General features: G+C 43.0%; 1 protein-coding gene across 1 annotated transcript in view; it reads right to left on the bottom strand.

The window, feature by feature from the left end:
- RARB (retinoic acid receptor beta) overlaps positions 1 to 20,326 on the bottom strand; it is a 167,187-nt gene extending 146,861 nt beyond the window's left edge. The window contains exon 1 of the mRNA XM_045903901.1: positions 19,643 to 20,326. Coding sequence (XP_045759857.1) covers positions 19,643 to 19,799 — 157 coding nt within the window. The 5' untranslated portion in view covers positions 19,800 to 20,326. The remainder of the gene's footprint in view (positions 1 to 19,642) is intronic.
- Positions 20,327 to 20,834: the final 508 nt, after the last annotated feature.

The following is a 20,834-nucleotide window of genomic DNA, read 5'->3' as shown; positions in this document are numbered from 1 at the left end:
AGTTATGAAGGGATACTTGTTGGAATACTGTATTTAAGGAAGAGGACAATGAAATTAGGCTTTGTCACATGGGGATCCTTGCTATATTCCAAGAGCTGAGAAAGTTCAAGTGTGCTGACAGAAAACTGAGCCAAAACTACCTTTCTCAACAAAATGATGCTCTGCTTACTTGGTTATAAGCTGGCTGCAAAGAAGTTTTTCGGTTTTGTTTTGTTTCTATAGGTATACACTCAGGAGAGGCGTCAAAATAACTTTGAAACCCACTTAATCCTCACTGTGTGGGTTTTCTTGGTTCCTAAAAAGAACTAAAACACCATAAGCCTGCAGAAAACCATATGTAGGAAGTGATAGGAAGGGCGTGGGCTTTCCTGCCAGATGAACCTGGATTTGGATCTATCTTGTGCCACTTACTAATTTAATGGCCAGTTTTCTTTACTTCTGTCAGCCCTAGTGTCTCTTTCAGGAAATGCAGATAATCTTAAAAAAATACCTGTTGGTGAAATGGAGACAATATTTGCAACTTCCCTGGCACACAGTAAGTGCTTAGTAAGTGATAGCCAACCCTTACCTCCACCACCTTCCCCCTAACATTTCCCTTCTATCTTCCTTAATCTAGGGGAGCGGTTCTTAACCAACATTGATTTTTGCCCCCCCCCAAAGGGACATTTTGCAATGTCTGGAGACATTGTGGCTGTCAAAATTGGGGACTGCTACTGGCATTTAGTGGGCAGAGGGCAGGGATGCTTCTAAACATCCCACAATGCACAAGACAGCCCTGCTCCCTCCTTTCCCCCAAATGAATTATCTGGCCCAAATTATAAATAGCGCTGAGGTTGAAAACGCTGATCTAGGGTAAGAATGCTACTTGTGGGGAAACTTCAGGACAAAGCAGTGGGACAGCAAATAAGATGATTTCTTGCAGCGCCAGAGAGGTGGGCCTGGCATCCTAGCAGACTGAAGGCGTAAACTAGGTTCCTAACTGCCACATACCAGCAGTCACTTTAGCTTCCAGAGCCTCTGCTTCCCTCATATAAAAAGTGGAGATGGCAAGCATACTTACTACATGGCAGGGTTGATACTTCGTGAACTCCATAAAAATACATTAAAATAATAGCTACCACTTCATTATTAGAGTATTTGGGGAAAGGTGGGTAAGTCCTATCTTAATATGACTAGTATTGTTACCTGAGAACATGACAGAAACAATCTCTAGAGTCTAGTCAAATAATAACAGTACAATATTAATAGCTAACCTTTGTGGAGCATGTACTGTGGGCTGGCCACCGCCCCCATTCTGTTCTAAGCACGTTCCATATATTAATCCATTTGATCCCCATAATGACCCTAGGAGATAGGTAGACTTTGTATTTTGTCCTTACAGGCAAGAGACTGGGGGCACAGTGGTTATGTAACCGTTCAGGCCACACAGATGGGATGGGCAGGGATGGGAACGCAAATGGTCTGGGGTTCATGAGAAGGAGAGTGCCCCAGGTGTTGGCAGAAGACAATGACATCCTTAGGACCACATGGAACTTCTTGGGCAAGAGGATGGCATAGTCCCTGCCAGCAAGTTTGAGAATACCTAGACTATATCTAAGACACACACACACACACACACAGTTATCCCAGCATAAGGACCAAAAGTACAACTGGAAAAGTAAAAAAGAAAGAAACTAAGCATCCAGAAATAATGCCCTCCTTTCTTTCCAGTCAGAGCAATAAAGTAGGAAAGTCCCCCAGAAGCAAACACAGGAATTAGAAGGCGCATACACACCCACACACACCCACAAACCCCTCCCACATCTTCCCTGCCCTGCCGAGAAACCAACCCCCAGCAGGCAGAATGGCAGCAGCTAAGACCGAGGTTCCAGAGGCCTTTGGCGGTGCTCCAAGGGCGTGTGTCAGGGCAGTAACTCGCGCCAAATGTGGCCTGCACAGCTGCCAACTTTTGGGGCTAGGGGTGGGGGACTGGGGGGCAGCTCTGGAAGCCCCACCCCTAAGCTGGTTTTCCCTCTCTTGCCAGTGCACCATATATACTCCTTTAACCAAAGCTTAACTAGCAAGAATGAAAGCAACATCCAGAATTCGAAAGCTGTGCCATGGCTCCTGGGTCACTGTCTATAGATTTGGAAAGCTCTAAATGAGGGGCTGCATTACTCTCTTTCCAAGAAGACCAGGGTGGGTGGGAGAGTGGCTAGAAGCAGGCGGATAGTGGACATCCTCCCTGCACCTTCTAGTTGACTAAGAAGGAGATTTTGTTAGTGCTGGAGATGAGAGCGTAACACATCAGGGCAACAAGATGCACTTGGGGACATTGACAAGATTCTGAAGTTTCCGTATGGAATGAAGTTTATGGAAATGCTATCACTGTCGTGTTTGTCTTTCGTAACAGTGATTTTTCAATATTTCTGGAGAAGAATGACAGTTTCAAAGTGTTTTAAGTGTAGTTCTTAAGAAAGACATTGCTAAAGAAGACTTGAAAAAATAACGATCACCAATCTTCCAACTGGGAGCAGTCCCCAAGCTCTTTTTGGATATTCCTTCAGGGAACTTCCCATCTTTACAGATAAGTCGAGGCATGTGGTTCGAAGTGTGAATTCTGAAGCCCACCAGTCTGGGCTCAAATCCTAATTCTGCTACTTACTGTGACTGTGAGCAAGTTACTTAACTTCTCTGAGCTTCAATTTTTCCTTGTATAAAATGAGAGTGTGTCCCTCATTGGGTCATTGTGAGCATTAAATGATAAATCACTGTAAAGTGACATAATGACAAGCAGGAGCAGAATGCCTATCACATAGCAGTGTCACACAAGTTACCATCATTAAGATATTGAGGATCACACTTGTGCTGCTGAATCTGTGTTATTAACCTTCCGATCTTTCTTTTTTTTTAAGATTTTATTTTTAAGTCCTCTCTACACCCAACGTGGGGCTTGAACTCACACACCCGAGATCAAGAGTCGCATGCTCCACTGAGCCAGCCGGGCACTCCACCCTTCCCATCTTTCTTCTACACTTTAGACTCATGTCTTGATTTGCTGACCCTCCCTTCCATTTTCCTTCCCCAAATAGCTGCCATCCTTACAGAAGAGATTCTTTACAAGCTAACACAAGTAAAGCACTATGTGTCAGCTTCGCCTCCTTATGATCTCTCAACAGTCCCTTCCTTCAAGCCACTCAGGCACTAAGCCAAAGAGCTACTACAGACCTCTCTTCATGGGCTTCCCTGGTCCGCCCCCATTCTGTGCACACAGCACCCTCAGAAACAGCTTCTTTGAACACCTCCCGAGGCACTACTCAGTGCTTAAAAGAGTGCCCGGTACACAGGAGGGACTCAGTTCATGGTAGTTGAAAACCTAAGTGAGTGAAAGAATAAAATCTGCATAGAAATTCTCATATGTGATATCCTATAAATGATGATGCTGTGGCCAGTTCCGTAGGATCTACCAACAGCACACAGTACCTGGCGGCAGAAGACTCAAGATGTGTCTGCTCTCACATCACCCCACTTGCTCGCTTATGACAAGAGTGTGAGGAAGAGCAGGGATTATTATCATTATCAGTTTATTTTTTATTTTTTTTAAATATTTGATTTATTTGTCAGAGAGAGAGAGCACAAGCAGGGGGAGCGGCAGGCAGAGGGGGAAGCTGACTCCCCGCTGAGCAGGGAGCCCGATGCGGGGCTTGATCCCAGAACCCTGGGATCATGACCTGAGCTGAAGGCAGACGCTTAACCGACTGAGCCACCCAGGCGTCTCATCATTATCAGTTTTTCAATCTCCATTATTCACAGGAGGAAACTGAAGCACAGAGAAGCTACAAGACTTGGTGAAGGTCACACAGGAAATGGCTTGATCTAGAACAGGCTTCCTGAATCCCCATACGGGCTTATTATCAACCAGAAACTAAAGCACTCATTTCTATTCTAAGGCATCTTATTAATTTGCTAATGTCTTAGGACAAGGTCAGCAAACTTCTTCCGTTAAGAGCCAGGTAGTAAATATTTTCAGTCTTGTGGGCCATATGGTCTCTGTCACAGCGAGACAACTCTACCACTGGAGGAAGAAAGCAGCGCTAGACAAGACATAAATGAACACGCATGGCATGTTCCAATAAAACATTATTTATAAAAACATACTACAAGCCAGATTTGGCTTAGTTTCCTGACCCCTGCTTTAAGATAAAGGAAATTAAAACTATCCCTTCTTATAGTAACTGGACATGTTCCTATAAAATCCATGCTTTTCTTTGCTCCCAGGGTAAAGATAGAGTGTGACAGCCATATGTCACAAAGATGTGGGAAATATTTTAAGGACGCTAACACTATAGTGCATATAGTATTTATATGCACTATGAATGTGTAAGGTCTGCACATTTCCTTCAAAACTAACCTCGGGTACACATTTTTATTAGTTAGGGAGGTCAATATGTCTATCATAAATACATTTTAAAATTCCTTCCTACATATTCTGTCTATTGGGATTATTTATCGTGCCTTGTTCCCTGGCCTAGAGCCAGGCAGAATATGGGAGTTTTAATACCTTTAATCCATTACATGGATTTTTTTAGAGCTCCATAAGACAAAATAAAATGCACTCTCATGGTCATATATGCAATAAACCTAATATTCCACTTAATATTTCATGTCCCATTTTATATTTCAGTTGTGATGGTTTCCAGCTTTCAACGTGCAAAACAACATGTTTTTCAGCCATCTTTTTGCTCTGATTTTTTGTTTGTTTAGAGAGCAGACAAATCATAAACAATAAATCTCACTGTGAACTCTGAGGGGTGACTATTATTGCTCCCCAATATTCTGAGGAGGTATCGAAAGGCTTGTCCACTGACATATGCCATCCAGTTTACTGCGATGTGAACTGGTCATGCTTATTTTTAATCAGACCGTGTTACCTTGCATTAACAAAGAGGTATACATTTATTTTTACAGCTATTTGTATGCTAAAGTGGTCTCCACAGATGGTCTGGTCAATGAACCACACCTCCCGGAATCCATGCCAATGTGTAAGGCCCTTCCTCTAGAATCTGAGCTGCTACTGTGATTTCTGGCTGATCAACAGAATGTGGCAAGAGTAATGTGTGACACATGAGCCTCGATCATAAGAAGCCTTGCAGCTTCCATCTGGGTTTCCGGGAAGTCTTATTCTAGGGGAAGCCACGTACAGAGCTCTGTGACCACCATGCCATAAGGAAGCCCGTGTCCTAAGAGGAGAACATGTGGAGAGAATGATGCTATGGCAGCCTCCGGCTATTCCAGCAAATCTCAACTGGGGAACTGGACACGTGACAAGTCTTCTTGAACATCAAACCCAAAGGTGAGTCCAGCCCCAGTCACTTCCAACTGCAGCCACGTGAAAGAGCCCAAGTGAGATGGAACCTCGAAAGCTAATAATAAATTGTGTTTTAAGCCACTAGGTATTGAGTTGGTCTGTTACATAGCAATAACTGAAATAATTCTATAATTATTAAATATTATTTTGGTAGAGCCATAAAGAACCTGTAGAAAGGGCTCACTCCAACTCTTTTAGAATCTGATGGACAATAATTTGACATCTCATGTATCGTACACTTTGCATGCATTCTTGTCAAGTCCAAGAGCAACTGGGATAACTCCATCTAAAAAATTATTAAGAAATTCTGCATGAAAAGGAGTATGATAATTGCTCAGCTCTAAATTCCAAGACAGTAATGATTAAAATATCATAGAATAAGGCTCTTAGGGGCGCCTGGGTGGCTCAGTTGGTTAAGCAACTGCCTTCGGCTCAGGTCATGATCCTGGAGTCCCGGGATTGAGTCCCGCATCGGGCTCCCTGCTCAGCGAGGAGCCTGCTTCTCCCTCTGACCATCCCCCCTCTCATGTACTCTCTCTCATTCTCGCTCTCTCAAATAAATAAATAAATCTTTTAAAAAAAGAAAGAAAGAAAAAAGAATAAGGCCCTTAAAAAAATTTGTTTAAGTTGACTGTAATGCAATGGGTCCTTTTTTTTTTTCTCAAATTGCTTATAAACTCATTCATATCCACCTGAGCCCACATGTGAACACCACCTGCCTATCACCTGCACACACCCTCTTTTATTTTGAGATGCAGATGTCTGCTTATAGGGTCACTGCATTTTTATTTGTTCCTCCAGGGAACAGATTGAATTCTTCTCCCCACACTGGACATTGCAGTTCAGAATAATAGCAAAAGACCTGCAGGTAATGGGCTATAATACTCACTTGATACCCACTAAAGGAGGGTTTAGATCACTTGCTTTCCGTTACCTTTCGTGAAACATCTGTTTCATATGAGCCAGTTAAAAGTGCATACATCTGTAAATAATAAGCCTGTGTGTGCACATAATTTAATGAATTAGGACATAAAAAGGAATTGAACAGTAAGGGCACAGCAATTAGAGTAACTGCCCATTTTGTTAAAAATGTATTGTTTCCAGCTTTCACTTGGAAACCCTTTTATTATTCTGTGGGTTCTGAGGCTTCCAACTTTCTTATTTCCCCCTCCCGACAAAGCACATAGGAGTTTACTTTGCATGGTTGGCAGAAGGATGGCAACCCACATTATGCAAAGCTGCGATGGGAACTTCCAACTGCTTGCTCCTACTTGGGAGACCTGAATTGGGTACCAGAATGTGCCCGCGCCTGGGAACTCTCATCTGTATAACAGAGCAATAACAGGGCCTTCCCCAGATGACAGAATTCATTTTGTGCACTTGGCAGATAATATGCACTCAATAAATATTAATGATGATGGTGGTTTTGCATTCTAATGAAAATCAATCACAAGTTGAAATCATTCGGGGCTCAGGTCAGGGGGACAAACCTTGTTCAGAAGTTTCTCTTGATTGTTGATTTGGTCTTATTTCTATTTACCTTCTTTACATCATCTCTTGGGATGGACAATAAAAAAGGGAGGTGGAGTGACCACGGCCTGGGCAACAGGAGGATCATCAGAAAATCCATTCCTAGGATATCAAAACAAGTGCCAGAAGTCCAAGAAAACATCCCATACCCATTCAGGCCAGTGTTCTGGCTAACCCATTGATAAGGGCTTGCCATACAGCCAACAGGAACTTCCCAAGTTTTGACAGCTCCCTCCAAGTTTCTTTCAGGTGTTCGGAGTGACCCAAAAACATACAAATAAATCAGAGACCACTTGAGACATTCTGAATTTTAAGTTCGTTATTCCTGAACTATTCTCAGCGTCTTTCCTGAGCACCTACTCTGTGCCGGGCACTGGGCTACAAAGCAGAGCACACATACACAAGCAGGAGAAGGAGCCTGTGGGAGAGACAGCATGGCATTTTCTAGAACACACAGTGAGCCCTCCCTAGAGTGTGGCCTGTTCCTCTCTGCCTCCCTGAAATTGAAGATATTTCAGTGGAGTTGAATGTAGCTTGAAAATGTTGGACGACACTGTGTGTCCATTGGAAAGCCAAGAGGGCACGGAGCACAGGAAAGGAATCTGATGCCACCCTGATATGACTGCTACAAGAAAGAGAACTGAAATCCAGGCCACTGGGATTCTGGGAAAATCTTGGTTTAGCTCTGTAAAGTGTTAGTCAGGTAAGTGCTGCTACACGTTTGCCAGGCCCCAAGAAAATCAGTTCCACCCAGAAGGAAAACAAGTTAAACAATGACTGAAATCACCACCCTACTTACTCTGTTTACATCCTCCCGCCAGTCTATTCACCATCTACATAAAGAGATAATTAGAGCTCCTTAATAGCCATATGAAAGAAGAATGGCTAAAGGGAAAGGGAAATCAAGAGAAGGAACAAATATTGAAAAAATATTAATAGCTGGAGTATGGAGAGCTGCGTTGTTCAATACAGTAGCCACCAGCCACATGCAGCTACTAAAACCTTAATAGAGTAAAATGAAATAAAAAATTCAGTTCCTCAAACATATTAGCCACATTTCCAGTGCCATGCAGGGCGAGTGGCTACATAATGGACAACGCAGCATTATAGATCATTTCCATCACTATAGGAAGTTCTACTGGACAGCGCTGATAAATAGTCTACCAAGTGGTGCTGTGCTTGAACATATCCAGACTTAACCATAGTTAATTCAGTACTGACCAGGTAGTAAGTACTATCCTAGGGCTGGAAAACAGAAGGGCACAGTACTGGACCTCAAAAACTTCCCAGGTTAGAAAGGGAACCCAGTCAATAATACAAAACAGAAACACATACACCAATAGGAGGAATGGGTAGAAACACAGAAAACAAACCTGGTAACTTTAATGGTACATATGATGGTGAGTATCCAGGTATTAACTGTAAAATTTTTCAGCTTTTCCGAAAATATTTCAAAAATATTTTCAGAATAAAATATGGGGGAAGAAGTCCATTTACTCAGTACTATACATATCAGGGTCTTCAAATACACTCTTATTTAAGTCTATGGCAAGCTTGCAAGGTAAGTGTCATGGACCCATTTTACAGATGGGAACAACTGAGGTAACCTGGAGCTCTAGCTCCCACAGCAGAGGCAGTGCATGAAGAATGCCCACCTGCACTGTATCACACAGTGGCCCAGGGGCACAGGACCACGCTGTACCCCCATAACACATGGCAGCATCTTACAGATTTAGATCGACTTCCATTCAGTACCTACTATATGACCTCTAGTAAGTCACCTCATTGCATCCATCTGTCTCTCTTTCCCAACATAGATAATTCAGCAACAATTTCAAACAAGCAAACAAAACTGCAGGTAGAACATGGCATATAAAAATCCAAAACGACCCTGCATTTCAAATCTATTTGAAATCACTGAAATAAGAGCATTCTGGGAGAGACAATAATCATAATTATTTACGCAAATTTCATTAAGCAGTAATAGTTTTGTTAGGTTTGGGACCCTCTAAAGAAAAGAGATACTTAAAACTGGTGGCAAATCCCAACACGGCAATGTAACTTCATCGTCTCTTAGGACGCTTTCTCCCCCACCCCTTTCTTTAAAGTTTCGGAAGGTGCAATAGGGATGCTTCACTAGGAGGTAGCATCATAGGAATCATTAGTAGCCATCTCCACACGGAATAACACGAGAACCCTTATTCCTCGTCTCTCACCTTCCTGTGATTCTTCCGTAAATACAATACGCATCCTGACCCGACTCCTGCGAGCCGTGGAGGGATGAGTCCCATGTAGACTTCAGCCACCAACAGGATGGGAAACAAGGACAGAAGAGGATAAAACGGCCTCATGGTTTCTTCCACAATTTAAAAGGCTGTGGCTTCTATTCGGGAAATAATGTCAGAGGGACTCATGTGAGTTACAGTTCCTTACTTCTCTCTTTTGCACGTTTCCCCCAAACCAACACACGCCCTGGTCCTTTCTCGGCATTATTAGGGCATAAGACATTTCCCAGGAATTCTTCCCGCAGCTGATGGAGAGGACAGACTTAAACTGGCAGTGAGGGACTCGGCCCGGAGGATGGAGAAAAGACCTTCCCAGGGTTTTAGCCCCAGCTCTGCGACTCGCTGGCCCTGTGACTTCAGCCACGCTCCGCACCTCGTCTGAGACACAACTGCCCCCCCGGCCTGTAAAATGGGGAGACTCGCACCTTCCACCCAGGATTAACTCATGATAACGTACCTACAGTCATTAGAGTAGAATTACTGTAAAAATAGGTCACCAGCCAAAACCCAGCAAACTCACAGCCCACCCCAGTCCTTCAGTTGAGTCTCTGTAGTCAGAAGACAATCATTTCTTTCTTCGAGAAGGCGCGCATGTGATGATTGTTACGGTGGGCTAGGGACGGCTGCACCCGCTTTGTCAGTCCGCATCGGAGGCGGTTTGTTTTGGATCTGGGCTGTCCCCCGGGACTGCTTCACCCACGGAGTACACCGACACGCTTCCGCTCCCTCCTTCCCGCTCGGAGCCCTGCTGCCATGCCGTGGGAAGCAGCGGCCACGCGCGGCTCGTCCAGTTGACCGCCCCAGCGGAGCTCTCCGCCAACGACCCGCGTGCGCTGCGAGCCATGGCGGGGAGCCTTCCGGGACCTGCAGCCCGTGCAGCCTCAGCTGACATCCCGTGGAGCAGAAGACCTGCCCAGCTGAGCCCAGTCCATCCGCAGACTAACGAGATCATAAATAGTTAGGCCACTAAGTTTGGGGGCGGCTTGTCACATAGCCAGAAGTCATAGAAACAATGATAAAGAAGAGATTTTTTTTAAAGCTAATCTAATGAGAGGCACCCCAAAAGAACATTATTTAACAAACACTCCAGAAATATCCACGCGGATTCTTCAGGAAGCAAGATTAGAAGGGATGCACTGACTCCATTGCTCAAGAGAAGTTTAAAATGCCACCGCGTATGGGTGCCTGGGTGGCTCAGTCGTTAAGCGTCAGCCTTCGGCTCAGGTCATGGTCCCAGAGTCCAGGGATCGAGCCCCGCATCGGGCTCCCTGCTCGGCGGGAGGCCTGCTTCTCCCTCTCCCACTCTCTCGCTGTGTCTCTGTCAAATAAATAAATACAGTCTTTTTTTTTTTTTAAGATTTTATTTATTTATCTGAGAGAATGGGAGACAGAGAGCATGAGAGGGGGACGATCAGAGGGAGAAGCAGACTCCCCGCTGAGCAGGCAGCCCGATGTGGGACTCGATCCCGGGACTCCAGGATCACCTGAGCCAAAGGCAGTCGCCCAACCAACTGAGCCACCCAGGCGCCCCAAAATAAATACAGTCTTTTTTTTTTTTTTTAAAGATTTTATTTATTTATTTGAGACAGAGAGAATGAGAGAGACAGCACATGAGAGGGGGGAGGGTCAGAGGGAGAAGCAGGCGCCCTGCCGAGCAGGGAGCCCGATGCGGGACTCGATCCAGGGACTCCAGGATCATGACCTGAGCCGAAGGCAGTCGCTTAACCAACTGAGCCACCGAGGTGCCCTAAATACAGTCTTAAAAAAGAAAAATGCCCCCATGGTACACCACCTTTAGAAATTACCTATGAGGCCTACATACGGAGAAACCTCGGCCTGCTCCTGTGACAAAAATGTTTCACCCACCTGATCCCTCCTCTGATGCACCAGCTGTGGTTCCAGTGGGTTTTAGTCCTTTCCAGAATCAAAGTCGCATGCAAAGTCCCGGGGAGAGACTTGTGTTTGTGTTATAAGGGGGTGTGTCACAGTGACTCACAAGTACACAATTTCTCCCATACCTTATGAGCCCAGAGAGAGCAGGGACAGGGTAGGAATCACTTGGTGTTGCCCGCAGAACAGAACATACCAGAGTGCCCGGAACATGGCAGACACCCAAGAGGTGTTTGTTGAGCAACAATGCAAGATCTAATCCATCAGCGAGCAATACAATGGACTGTAACCCTGACACATCTTTGGGTGTAGTTGTATTGTGACAATGCTTACCTGTAAAAATCAACCATTTGTACTAAATCTGGGGGTTTGGTAAATGGATGCCACTGACGCAGGGCCAATGCTAAACGGGAAGGACTGGGACCTCGGTTATGAGCCACAGACAGGGGAACCATCTCATTGAGGACAAGAGCTACCGACTGAAACAGTATGCTCTCTATTAGCAAAGACACATGAGCCACAGGTGTCATGCTGGAATCAGAGCAGAAAGAGGTCTGTCTTCTCGGTGGCTTCTGCACGTTTTCTGGGTGAGAAAAGAATCCTCATTTACAGGATCTCTGATCTTTCTGCAAATCCTGCAACGTTGGACCTTATTGTTCCCATTTTCTGTGTCAAGTAAGGCTACTCCCATTACCTCAGACCAGCAGGCAGTGGGAATACAGGTGGAGAGATGCACGGGAGGGTAGTCCATGCGAGTGGGCACGCGGAGGAGAAGCGTTAAAACTCCCAGAGAGTGACAGCTTTTCACAGCCTCTTGGTGAGAAAATCATTATACCTCCTTCTCCAGAGAGCTCTAGAGAGACAGGTGGTAGGATAACCTTTGTAAGAAGAGTACATGCAGCTTCTGTCCTCTAGAAGCCCAACACGGGTTTCTGGAAACGCTGGCCCAAGTAGCAGAAAGAGGCCCTGTTCATCTGCATCCTCCAACTTTCTCTGCAAATCCAAACCTGTTCATTCTATCTCTAATTCCTATTGTTCCCTCTGATAAGCAGGGCCCCAGTGAACAATTAAAGCTTTCAATAAATAATCTCTAAGCACATTCATTTGATTGACTGTTATTTGATACAGCAGTTAGTTTCAATGGGGCAGTTAATATTGATCACATAAAGTACTCCAGACAAACATGAAACAGTTCCAGAACTCCATGGATTATTACCCTTTATCTGCCAGTCATCTGGGTTACTTGTAATGGTCACGGAATTTAAAATCAATAATAACAATTAGTGTTCTGTACACCAAAACGGATGAATCATGTGAAATGGGTTTTCATATAAAATCAAAGGTAAGGCAGCCTGCAACATGGAAAAAGGCTCTCTGAATTTGTGGCACACATTTGGCTGGGACTTTCAGGCAAGTATTCCAAACAGGCAACGAGACAGAAAGAAAGATATTTAGGAGAAGATGTGGCCATAAAAACGCATGTGAAACCCCTGACAGTCTTAATCCAAAAAGATAAAGCATAAAAGACAAAAAGTGATCAAAACGAGCGCTAACAAACGTAGTAAAATTAATGGGACTGGCAATTTACTTCCTCCGAGATGCGCTTCTAGCTACCTTTCTCGGCTTCTGATTCATAGGCATTAATTGTGATTTTTTTTGGGGGGGGTAATAAAATGGCAACAACGGTATTTTACCTCCATGGCACCACTACTGTAATGTCTGGATAATTAAAATGCAAAGCAACAGAGAGATGTTTCATCATTAAACTGTAACCAGCGCACTATGTGAAATCATCCATTCCAAAGACTTGTTTTTCATCAATTATTTGTTATTTATCTGATGTAAATATAAGGGCTAATTAAAATGTATGCCTTTTTATACAGCTTCTTGTCATTAAAGCCAATGAAAGCATTCTGAGGACCATAATGAAATAATTATGTTTGCCTTTAAGAATTCTCCTCAATAACACATGGCAGTACTGAGCTAAATTAAAACATCAGGAACTAAATTTCGCTTGCCTCCATTTCCATTTTAGTTAATTATACCCCCAAGCTTTCCAATAGACCAGACCCTAAAAAAAATCTTTTGAAGCTGAAACAGCCTTCAGATCATCAGCCTTTTTATAATTATGGACTTTGATAACAAGACATAGGTACCGTAGCCCCGAAAGCTTTAATATTTTTTAGAGGAGGCATTTAGTAGATGAGGTCTTCATTTGCTCTGGAAATCAGAGAAAAATTGAGATAAATGTGATCCAAATCTTCTTCTCCCAGTTAAACGGATGTGCTCATCTTAACCGGTCTTGTCTGTGTTACTGCTACCAGAGTATTTTGGAATCAGCTAGTTGGTTTTTCCTGACGTGGTAAAATGCAATCTGTGGCGAGCAGTAATTGATCAATAATAACAAAAACCAACATTTCACTCTGTTTGAGTCAAATTAGGAGAGTCACCCCTTATTCAGTACTTAAACTTGCAAACAACAACAACGACAGAGCAATCTTTAAGAAAGGAGTAGACTCGGGAACCTATGAACTGGAAAAAAATAACATAGGCTCTTTCATTCGAGTTTCTCCCCCAGGCCTCAAATCGCAGAAGGCAAAAATAATCTGTGTTTAAGACAAAAAAGAAGACGGGAAAGAGGAAAGCTGGGTGCTGTCAGGGCTGGTGGCAAACGAAATGGTTTTAGCAGTGCTGTCATATGATGCGGATGGGGGTGGGAACTTGGTACTTAGAAAAGTAAATAGGAGTACCAGGGATTAACTCTGACAATGTGAATTCCCTCCCATTTTGTTATACGGAGAGCTGGCGGGGCTCATGGGTGATAGGATTTGGTGACTGCTGGATAGACCGGCTCAAGACACATCAGAGGAAAACTGTGGACAGCTGGGAAACAAATAGCTATTCCAGGACAACATAAAATTGCAATTATATTCTCGGAATCAGCTTTTAGGACAATCACTCCCTTCCACCCAGGGCTCTTTGTTCTGTTTAGAGAAATCTTTTGGGAACAAGGGACACGGTCACCCACTATCACTCCTGTTGAAATTCGCTTTCTTCGTGCCCCCCACCCCCAGCTGGTTCAGTTCATCAGCAGTGGGGGAGGCCTGGAGACTCCTGGAATCCATGTGCCCTGACGAGAGGAAATGCTTGGCCAGGCTGGGTAGCCTGGCTGACGTCAGTTCCTGTTATCCTCGCCTTATCATGCAGGGGACCAAGAGTCTTATCTTACTGAATGGCCCCCCTTGCAACTCCCCACCCTGCAAGTCCAGAGAAAAAGCAAGTCAGCAGTTCCACTGCCTGTTTGAATTCTCATCTAAGAAGCTCTGAAAGCTCAAGATAAATAATATAATACCTGCAGACTCACCCTTACTACTTCCTAGGGGGAGAGAACTTTTGCAACTTTGTTTGTTATTCATTGAAAGGGGCTTAGGGGTGTGGGATGAGGCAGGAATCCTACTTCTTAAAGATGAAGTAAGGAAGCCAGAAAGGAAAAGAGGAGAAATCAGGGCAACATATTGACTGATGAGGTTGTGTTATTAGATCTTACAGATGGGGGAAGGTTATCTCATCTCCTATTTAACAAGAGGTACTTAGGCCAAGCCACTTACAGACAGGATATTGATAAATCTGGAACTTGAGTTAACTCCGCTCTCCATTCTCCATCACCACCCATTTCAACTTTTTAAGAAGAAGCTGGCCAAGAACGGATACAGATTTGTTCAGAGTGATTCAGTTTAATAAGTCTACCCCTCCCCCACTCCCAATACACACATGTGTTGGAATCAAAACCACAGTCATAATACTTAAATCCATTTTGCAAGGGATGCTTTCTATTTACAGATCTACAGTTTGCCACAAAAGGAATTCATGTTCAGAAGAATGACCCAGAAGCACAAGGCGATCTTCAGTCATAACAAAAAAATTAAGCTGCGAGCGCTCTAACTATATTGACCATAGAATCCCAACAAAGACTTTCTGTGCCACTCCTGGGTTCAAGGGGCAGCCTCAGAAATGTCGTAATATTGAAATATCTGGCATATTTCCATGATTTATGTGGGAATTGTGGCAGTATATCTGAAAGTGGGTTATTCTAGAAAATCAGAGATGTACAATTGCCCTAACTACCCAATAATTTGAAAGGCAAGATTCTACATTAATATCTTTTGAAAAGGTTTTTAGCCAAGATTTTTCTGATTAACCTTCATCAAAAGCTCCCATTTCCAAAAGAATGTATTTAATTGATAGTTAACTGAATCTACAGTAGAACATTTAAAGTATAAAAATGTCATTTAAAGATAGATTTACTGGCACTTACATGTAACTCAAACGCTACAGAAGATTCTTTTTAAGATGTCCTAAAATGAATACAGCATTTATTGTTTAATAAGTCCTGTGTGACTTGAAGAGACTTGTGTATTTTGCCTCTTGGTTTCACATCTCCATTTTCCTCCTAGGGAGTAACTTTCTCATTTAAAAATTCCTAGCCTTTTGTAAAAAGAAAAAGGAAAAGAAAAAAAATCTGATTTTAAAGATAAGAAATTCCTTGACAGCAGGATTTACAATCTATCATTTCTCATAGTTTATTGATGCTTGTAGAATGTACAAAGGGGAAAATGGTAAGATTTTCTTCCCTTTTCATTCATTTTCATTTCAAGATTTTCATTACATCTCAGGGGCTTAACATGTTGAAGGTAAATTACAAGCATCTGATAGCCGGAAGAACTTTCTTTTACTTTTATGTTTTAAAGAAAAGTTCATGACAAAACTGACTGGTTATATATGGTCGGAGCCAGGCTTCCAGAAATGAGAAGAAAACTTCTGATTCAGGTCAGTTAACCTATCAGAAATGGCCATTCTGGTCATTTATCTAATAAGGTATAAATAAATAAATAAATAAATAAATAAATAAATAAATAAATAAATAAATAAATAAATTTTTAAAAGGCCTATTTCAAAGCAAAGGCTTTGCATTTGGGCTGGCGAATCAACTTCTAACGGGAGCTTCCAGATCAATTCCATAGCCTAAGTTTAAGCGGACAGAGGTCTACCTCTCCTGTTGTATTTTTTGGAATCTACACTGTATGGTGATAAAATTTAAACTCATGTGTTGTTGTTGTTGTTTTCTTCTAGGTTGCACATCAACACTTCCCTACCCAAAGTACCATGTTATCAGCATACTGACAAAATTCTAGTATTTTTTTTTCTACAGGGAAGGAAAACTTTGTGAATCTTCTGCTTGTTTTCAAAGGACCCTAACCTGCACTTGGGGATGTAAGTAAAAGTCCCTTTTCTTTCTTCTTTCTGATGGTATTAGTTACCACTGTCATGTGGCTGAGAAGCAGAAAATTATGTCCTACTTTAGAAAAACAATTGAGCCTTTTCATCGAAATATTTATTCAAAACCCCATTCAATTCATACGGTGGCTGTCAGTCTTTATTTAGTCTCTCTTTCAGAGAGTATCTTTGATTTTGCCACTTTGACCCCAATTTATATCTCACTAGGAGAGGATTTGGATACTGTGTAATACTTAAAATCAGGTCCCAGGGCTTTGAGAAGGGGACTTTTCTTCCTTCCTTAATCACACATCACTGTTTGTTTTTAAAACAGGTTATTTCTCCTCATTAATGGGCAAAATACTATTTCAAAAAGAAAAAAATTTTTTTCCTTTTTTCTTTTGATGGGCTGAGCAAGGAGACGACAGGGAAGAGGGCCAAGAAGTTGTCACACTCATGATTTCACCCAAAGCAACTACATTTAGACCACAAATATTAGGATTTATCCTATGCCCACTGAGCAATTAATGCTGAAAACATCTGGAGCGGCCCTAAAACCAAGATAATCCGGGAGGCATATGAATAGAAACTTTGTGACTATGATACCTTCCAGGGGCAGTCTTAAATAGTATTATTTATACCACATTCCCTTATAGCCCGCTAATCCTAACTTCGAATTTTTATTAACAGGCAATTCACAGGCCCTACTCCAACCCGTAGCTGGTTGGCATGTCATTTTTCTGTTGTTAAAATTAAAAAAGAAAGTAAAAAGAATATTCTAACACCTTTCAAAGATGGCTTCTGGTGTATTTTACATTCAAAAGAAAATAAAAAGAATATTCTAACACCTTTCAAAAACGGCTTCTGGTGTATTTTACATTCAAAAGAAAATAAAAAGAATATTCTAACACCTTTCAAAGACGGCTTCTGGTGTAATTACTACACACACACACACACCATAAAAAATAGAATCTCAAAGCAGAAAATACTTTTGGTCGGAATTTAGGACTATTTTTTTTCCCCTTGCCCACTGTTTCCTCTGTGTTAAGAGCGCAAACAGATCTGCTTCTCATCAAAACAGTCATTAAGTAAAATGGAAAAGGTTGTGGTTTTTATGTTCTTATTTATCCAAATGAAGCCCTAATATGCTTTTATTTCAAAAGTCCTAACTACCCATGCCACCCTGAACCAAATGCCATGTGGCAGACATTTGTTAGAATTTTTATTTATGCTTAAAAACTTAATCTCTTGAACAACTAAACTGACCGTCATAAAGGGGTTTATGGAGGATAAAACAACTCTGCAGGAGCATACGCAATTTTTACAATTTATTCATTTAGCCTATAGCTGGGGGTGTGGGATTTAGAACACTTGTGAAATTGACCACAATAAGCACTAATTGCCCTGCTTACAAAAATAAGACACTGGAATTTCTGAAATCCCTTTGTCAAATGCCTTTATTTACTTTTTCTAATGCAAGTTTCTTTGATTAGCTCAACTTTGCTGTTATCAACACTTTTTGCTTATCGGCTGGCCCTAGGCGAATGACACATTCACCACTCGCTCTCCCTAGATAAGGCAAATCCCTTGTTTAACTTGTTCAAGAACAAACAAAGCTTTTCCCCCTACTCCTACAACTTAATAGGCATGTTTGGAGGGTTAATTACAAAAGGGAGAATGTCTACTTGTAAAGGCTCTATTAGGTCTAATAGCTTTCCGCCAAGGGTCCTGAACATTTGTTTTTTCGTTCGTTAAAAATATGTTTCATAGAACTTTCTCTTATAAGAAAAAGTTCTGCAGAGCCCCAGTTCCCTGAGATTCCAAGTGAAACTGTTCACACTCTTTTAACTGCTACAGACCAGACAGGTCTAAAAGATCTGTTGGTGGGTTGTAAAATTATCTTGTAACACTCAGCTTCTTTGAATTCTCCAGAAAGAAAACAGGCATTAAGAAAGAAAAGGCATTTGGGGAGCAGCTGAAGATGAAGACGGCTTCTGACAACTATATTCTTTTTGCCCTGGTTATGGCTCTACGAAATACTAAGTAAGACAGCCAGACTGCTGGCATCAAATGGTTATTGATTTTTCAGCTACAAACCTGTTGATTTCCTGGCCCAAGAAGCAAGTCTTTATTGCTAAGACAAAGTTTCAGAGAGAGCAGTTTAAATCTAGTAACTGTCCCCTCTCTCCCTTTTCGTCTCCCTCTTTCCATAAGCCACCATGTTATTAGGAAAACTCAATTTCTTCCAGTTAAACTTTGACCTCTTTGAAAACAAAGATTTAAAATGTCATTTTCAGGCTAATGCTCCAATGAATTGTCAAATAAAGTACTAAAAACATTTTGATAGATAGCTGAGCCATTTATCTAAATCACTGTCAGGGCGGCGATGCATCCTGCAGGCTCCCACCACAGCCACCCGAAGGTGGGATTTTCTGGGACTTCTGGTCGTTTCTCAAGCCTGCAGCCACACTACTGTTGACCAGATGCGTGCCTCGGCATTGTGTCAGCATCAGATAACCAAATAGTCAATATTTTTTTAAAAAAACTGGGCTACTCCACTTATATTTCCTTTCCTTTAACTGATGTCCAGGTTCTGGGATGAATTGCAAGATATGGAAATAATGGATGGCTCAGCCCAAGGGGTGTTCATTGCCAGTAGTTTTCTAGCAAAACAGCAACTTCTTAGAGCAACAAAGTGACTCGGAAAGGTGGCAGCAGGGTCAATGCTAAGAAATATTGCCTTTCCTTAGCAAGGAAAACATTGGAAGCAGCAGTTTTAACTGGTGGTTTATGAACTTCAGGAGAAACAGCCACCCTAATTAGGCTAAATTCCTTGCAAGGACGATGTCGTATTTTAATTACTTTGGACTGTGGAAACACACAAGGGGGGAATATATACAACTAGCAGCTAATCCCAAGAACAGCAAAGTTAAATTCCCCACTGCATACATCTTAGTAAAAACTGCACAATGTGTCAAACTGCCTTATTTGAAGAATGTTTCAAAGTCCTGTGGTCACACTCTACTTTTTTTTCCCCCCTCCTCCATGCATATTTTTAAAACTGTTTTCAAGAGACTGTAAGGTTGGTAAGGAGAGGAGTGGGGGTCGGGAGGGGTTGTTTGGGAAGAAAACATCTAAGAGGAAATTTTCAGCAGAGGGAATCAATATGCACGCCAGCATATCACACCCTTTCAGCATTAAATCATTAAATCCTTTGTCTTGCTACCAGTGCAGTTTGTTTCCAATGTCTTTATTGCATGCAAGAGAGACAATTCATTTTTTTTTCTTGGTAGAAGAAGGGAAAAAATAAACCTACATTGAGCAGTGTGCCGATGCTGCCATTCGGTTTGGGTCAATCCACTGAAGCATGCTTTGAGAGCTTTCTCCTGGAGCATGCAGGAAGACGGACTCGCAGTGTAGAAATCCAGGATTTGCCCAGGACTCACTGACAGAACATCCATACAGTCAAACATGATCTCCCCTGCACCGAATGTCTGCAAAAGTGCTTATCCTCTAGGTGTGGAGGCAAATGGCATAGAAAAGTCCACCCAACTCCATCAAACTCTGCCCCTTTTTTGGCACGTAGGCTGTTGGTCTTTTTCCCAGCCCCGAATCATGAATTATGACAGACAAGCCAGCTAAAAGCCTGTAATTGATCCAAATGATCATTTACCATTTTCCAGGCTTGCTCGGCCAATCCAGCCGGGGCGGGGGTTCCCAGAAAGATCCCAAGTTCTCCTTCCAAGCAAATGCCTGCAAAAAGCCTTCCGAATGCGGTCCGGATCCTACCCCGACGGTGCCCAGACAAACCCTGCCCGGCTCGCTCGCGTCCTCGGCATCCCAGTCCTCAAACAGCTCGCATGGGGGAATGCTGGTCCCCCCTTTGGCAAAGAATAGACCCTCCTGCCTCTGAACAGCTCACTTCCTACTACTTCTGTCACACAGAATGAAAGATTGAATTGCCTAATATATGCGAGTGAACTTTCGGTGAACCCTTCCCGGGCTGCTAACCTTCAAATGACCCAACGAGTCTGACATCACCAACTCCCAGGATTCTCACAGAGCTTAAAAACTCCCAGCAGCCCTGCAAAAGCAGACAGCCAGAGAGGCAGGCAGCGGGCGAGTGCGCAAGCCGCCTCTTTCTTTCCCATTTCTCACCTGAAAAACAATGCAAGAAGTGCTTTTAAAACGGGCAGGGGAGGAGCCAGGACACCGCTCCCGGCTCGCGTTGAGCCGCCAACTTCGCTCCCTTTCCGCCTTTCTTTATTCGCGGCGGCTTAGCTTGGAAGCGCGGGTCCCCCCCCCCCCCCCGCCGGCTCGCCGCCTGCCCACCCCCGCGCCCCCAGCCCACCCTGTAAATTCCTCTGTGCGCCCGCCTGTCTGTTAAATTCCTTGTAACTTATGTATTTTTCCACTCCCGAAAAAGCACAGGCAAGCCCTGAACTGTAGAGCAGAGGAGAGCTACTCCTCGGGGAAGCCTTGGGTTGAGAAACTTTCCATTTGATAAC

The sequence above is a fragment of the Mirounga angustirostris genome, unplaced genomic scaffold, assembly GCF_029215605.1.
Source record: "Mirounga angustirostris isolate CCGP_5_RB_7025 unplaced genomic scaffold, mMirAng1.0.hap1 SCAF_1, whole genome shotgun sequence".
NCBI lineage: Eukaryota > Metazoa > Chordata > Mammalia > Carnivora > Phocidae > Mirounga > Mirounga angustirostris.
Note: the sequence above shows the minus strand (reverse complement) of the source record. Positions and strands in the feature narration are given on the sequence as shown.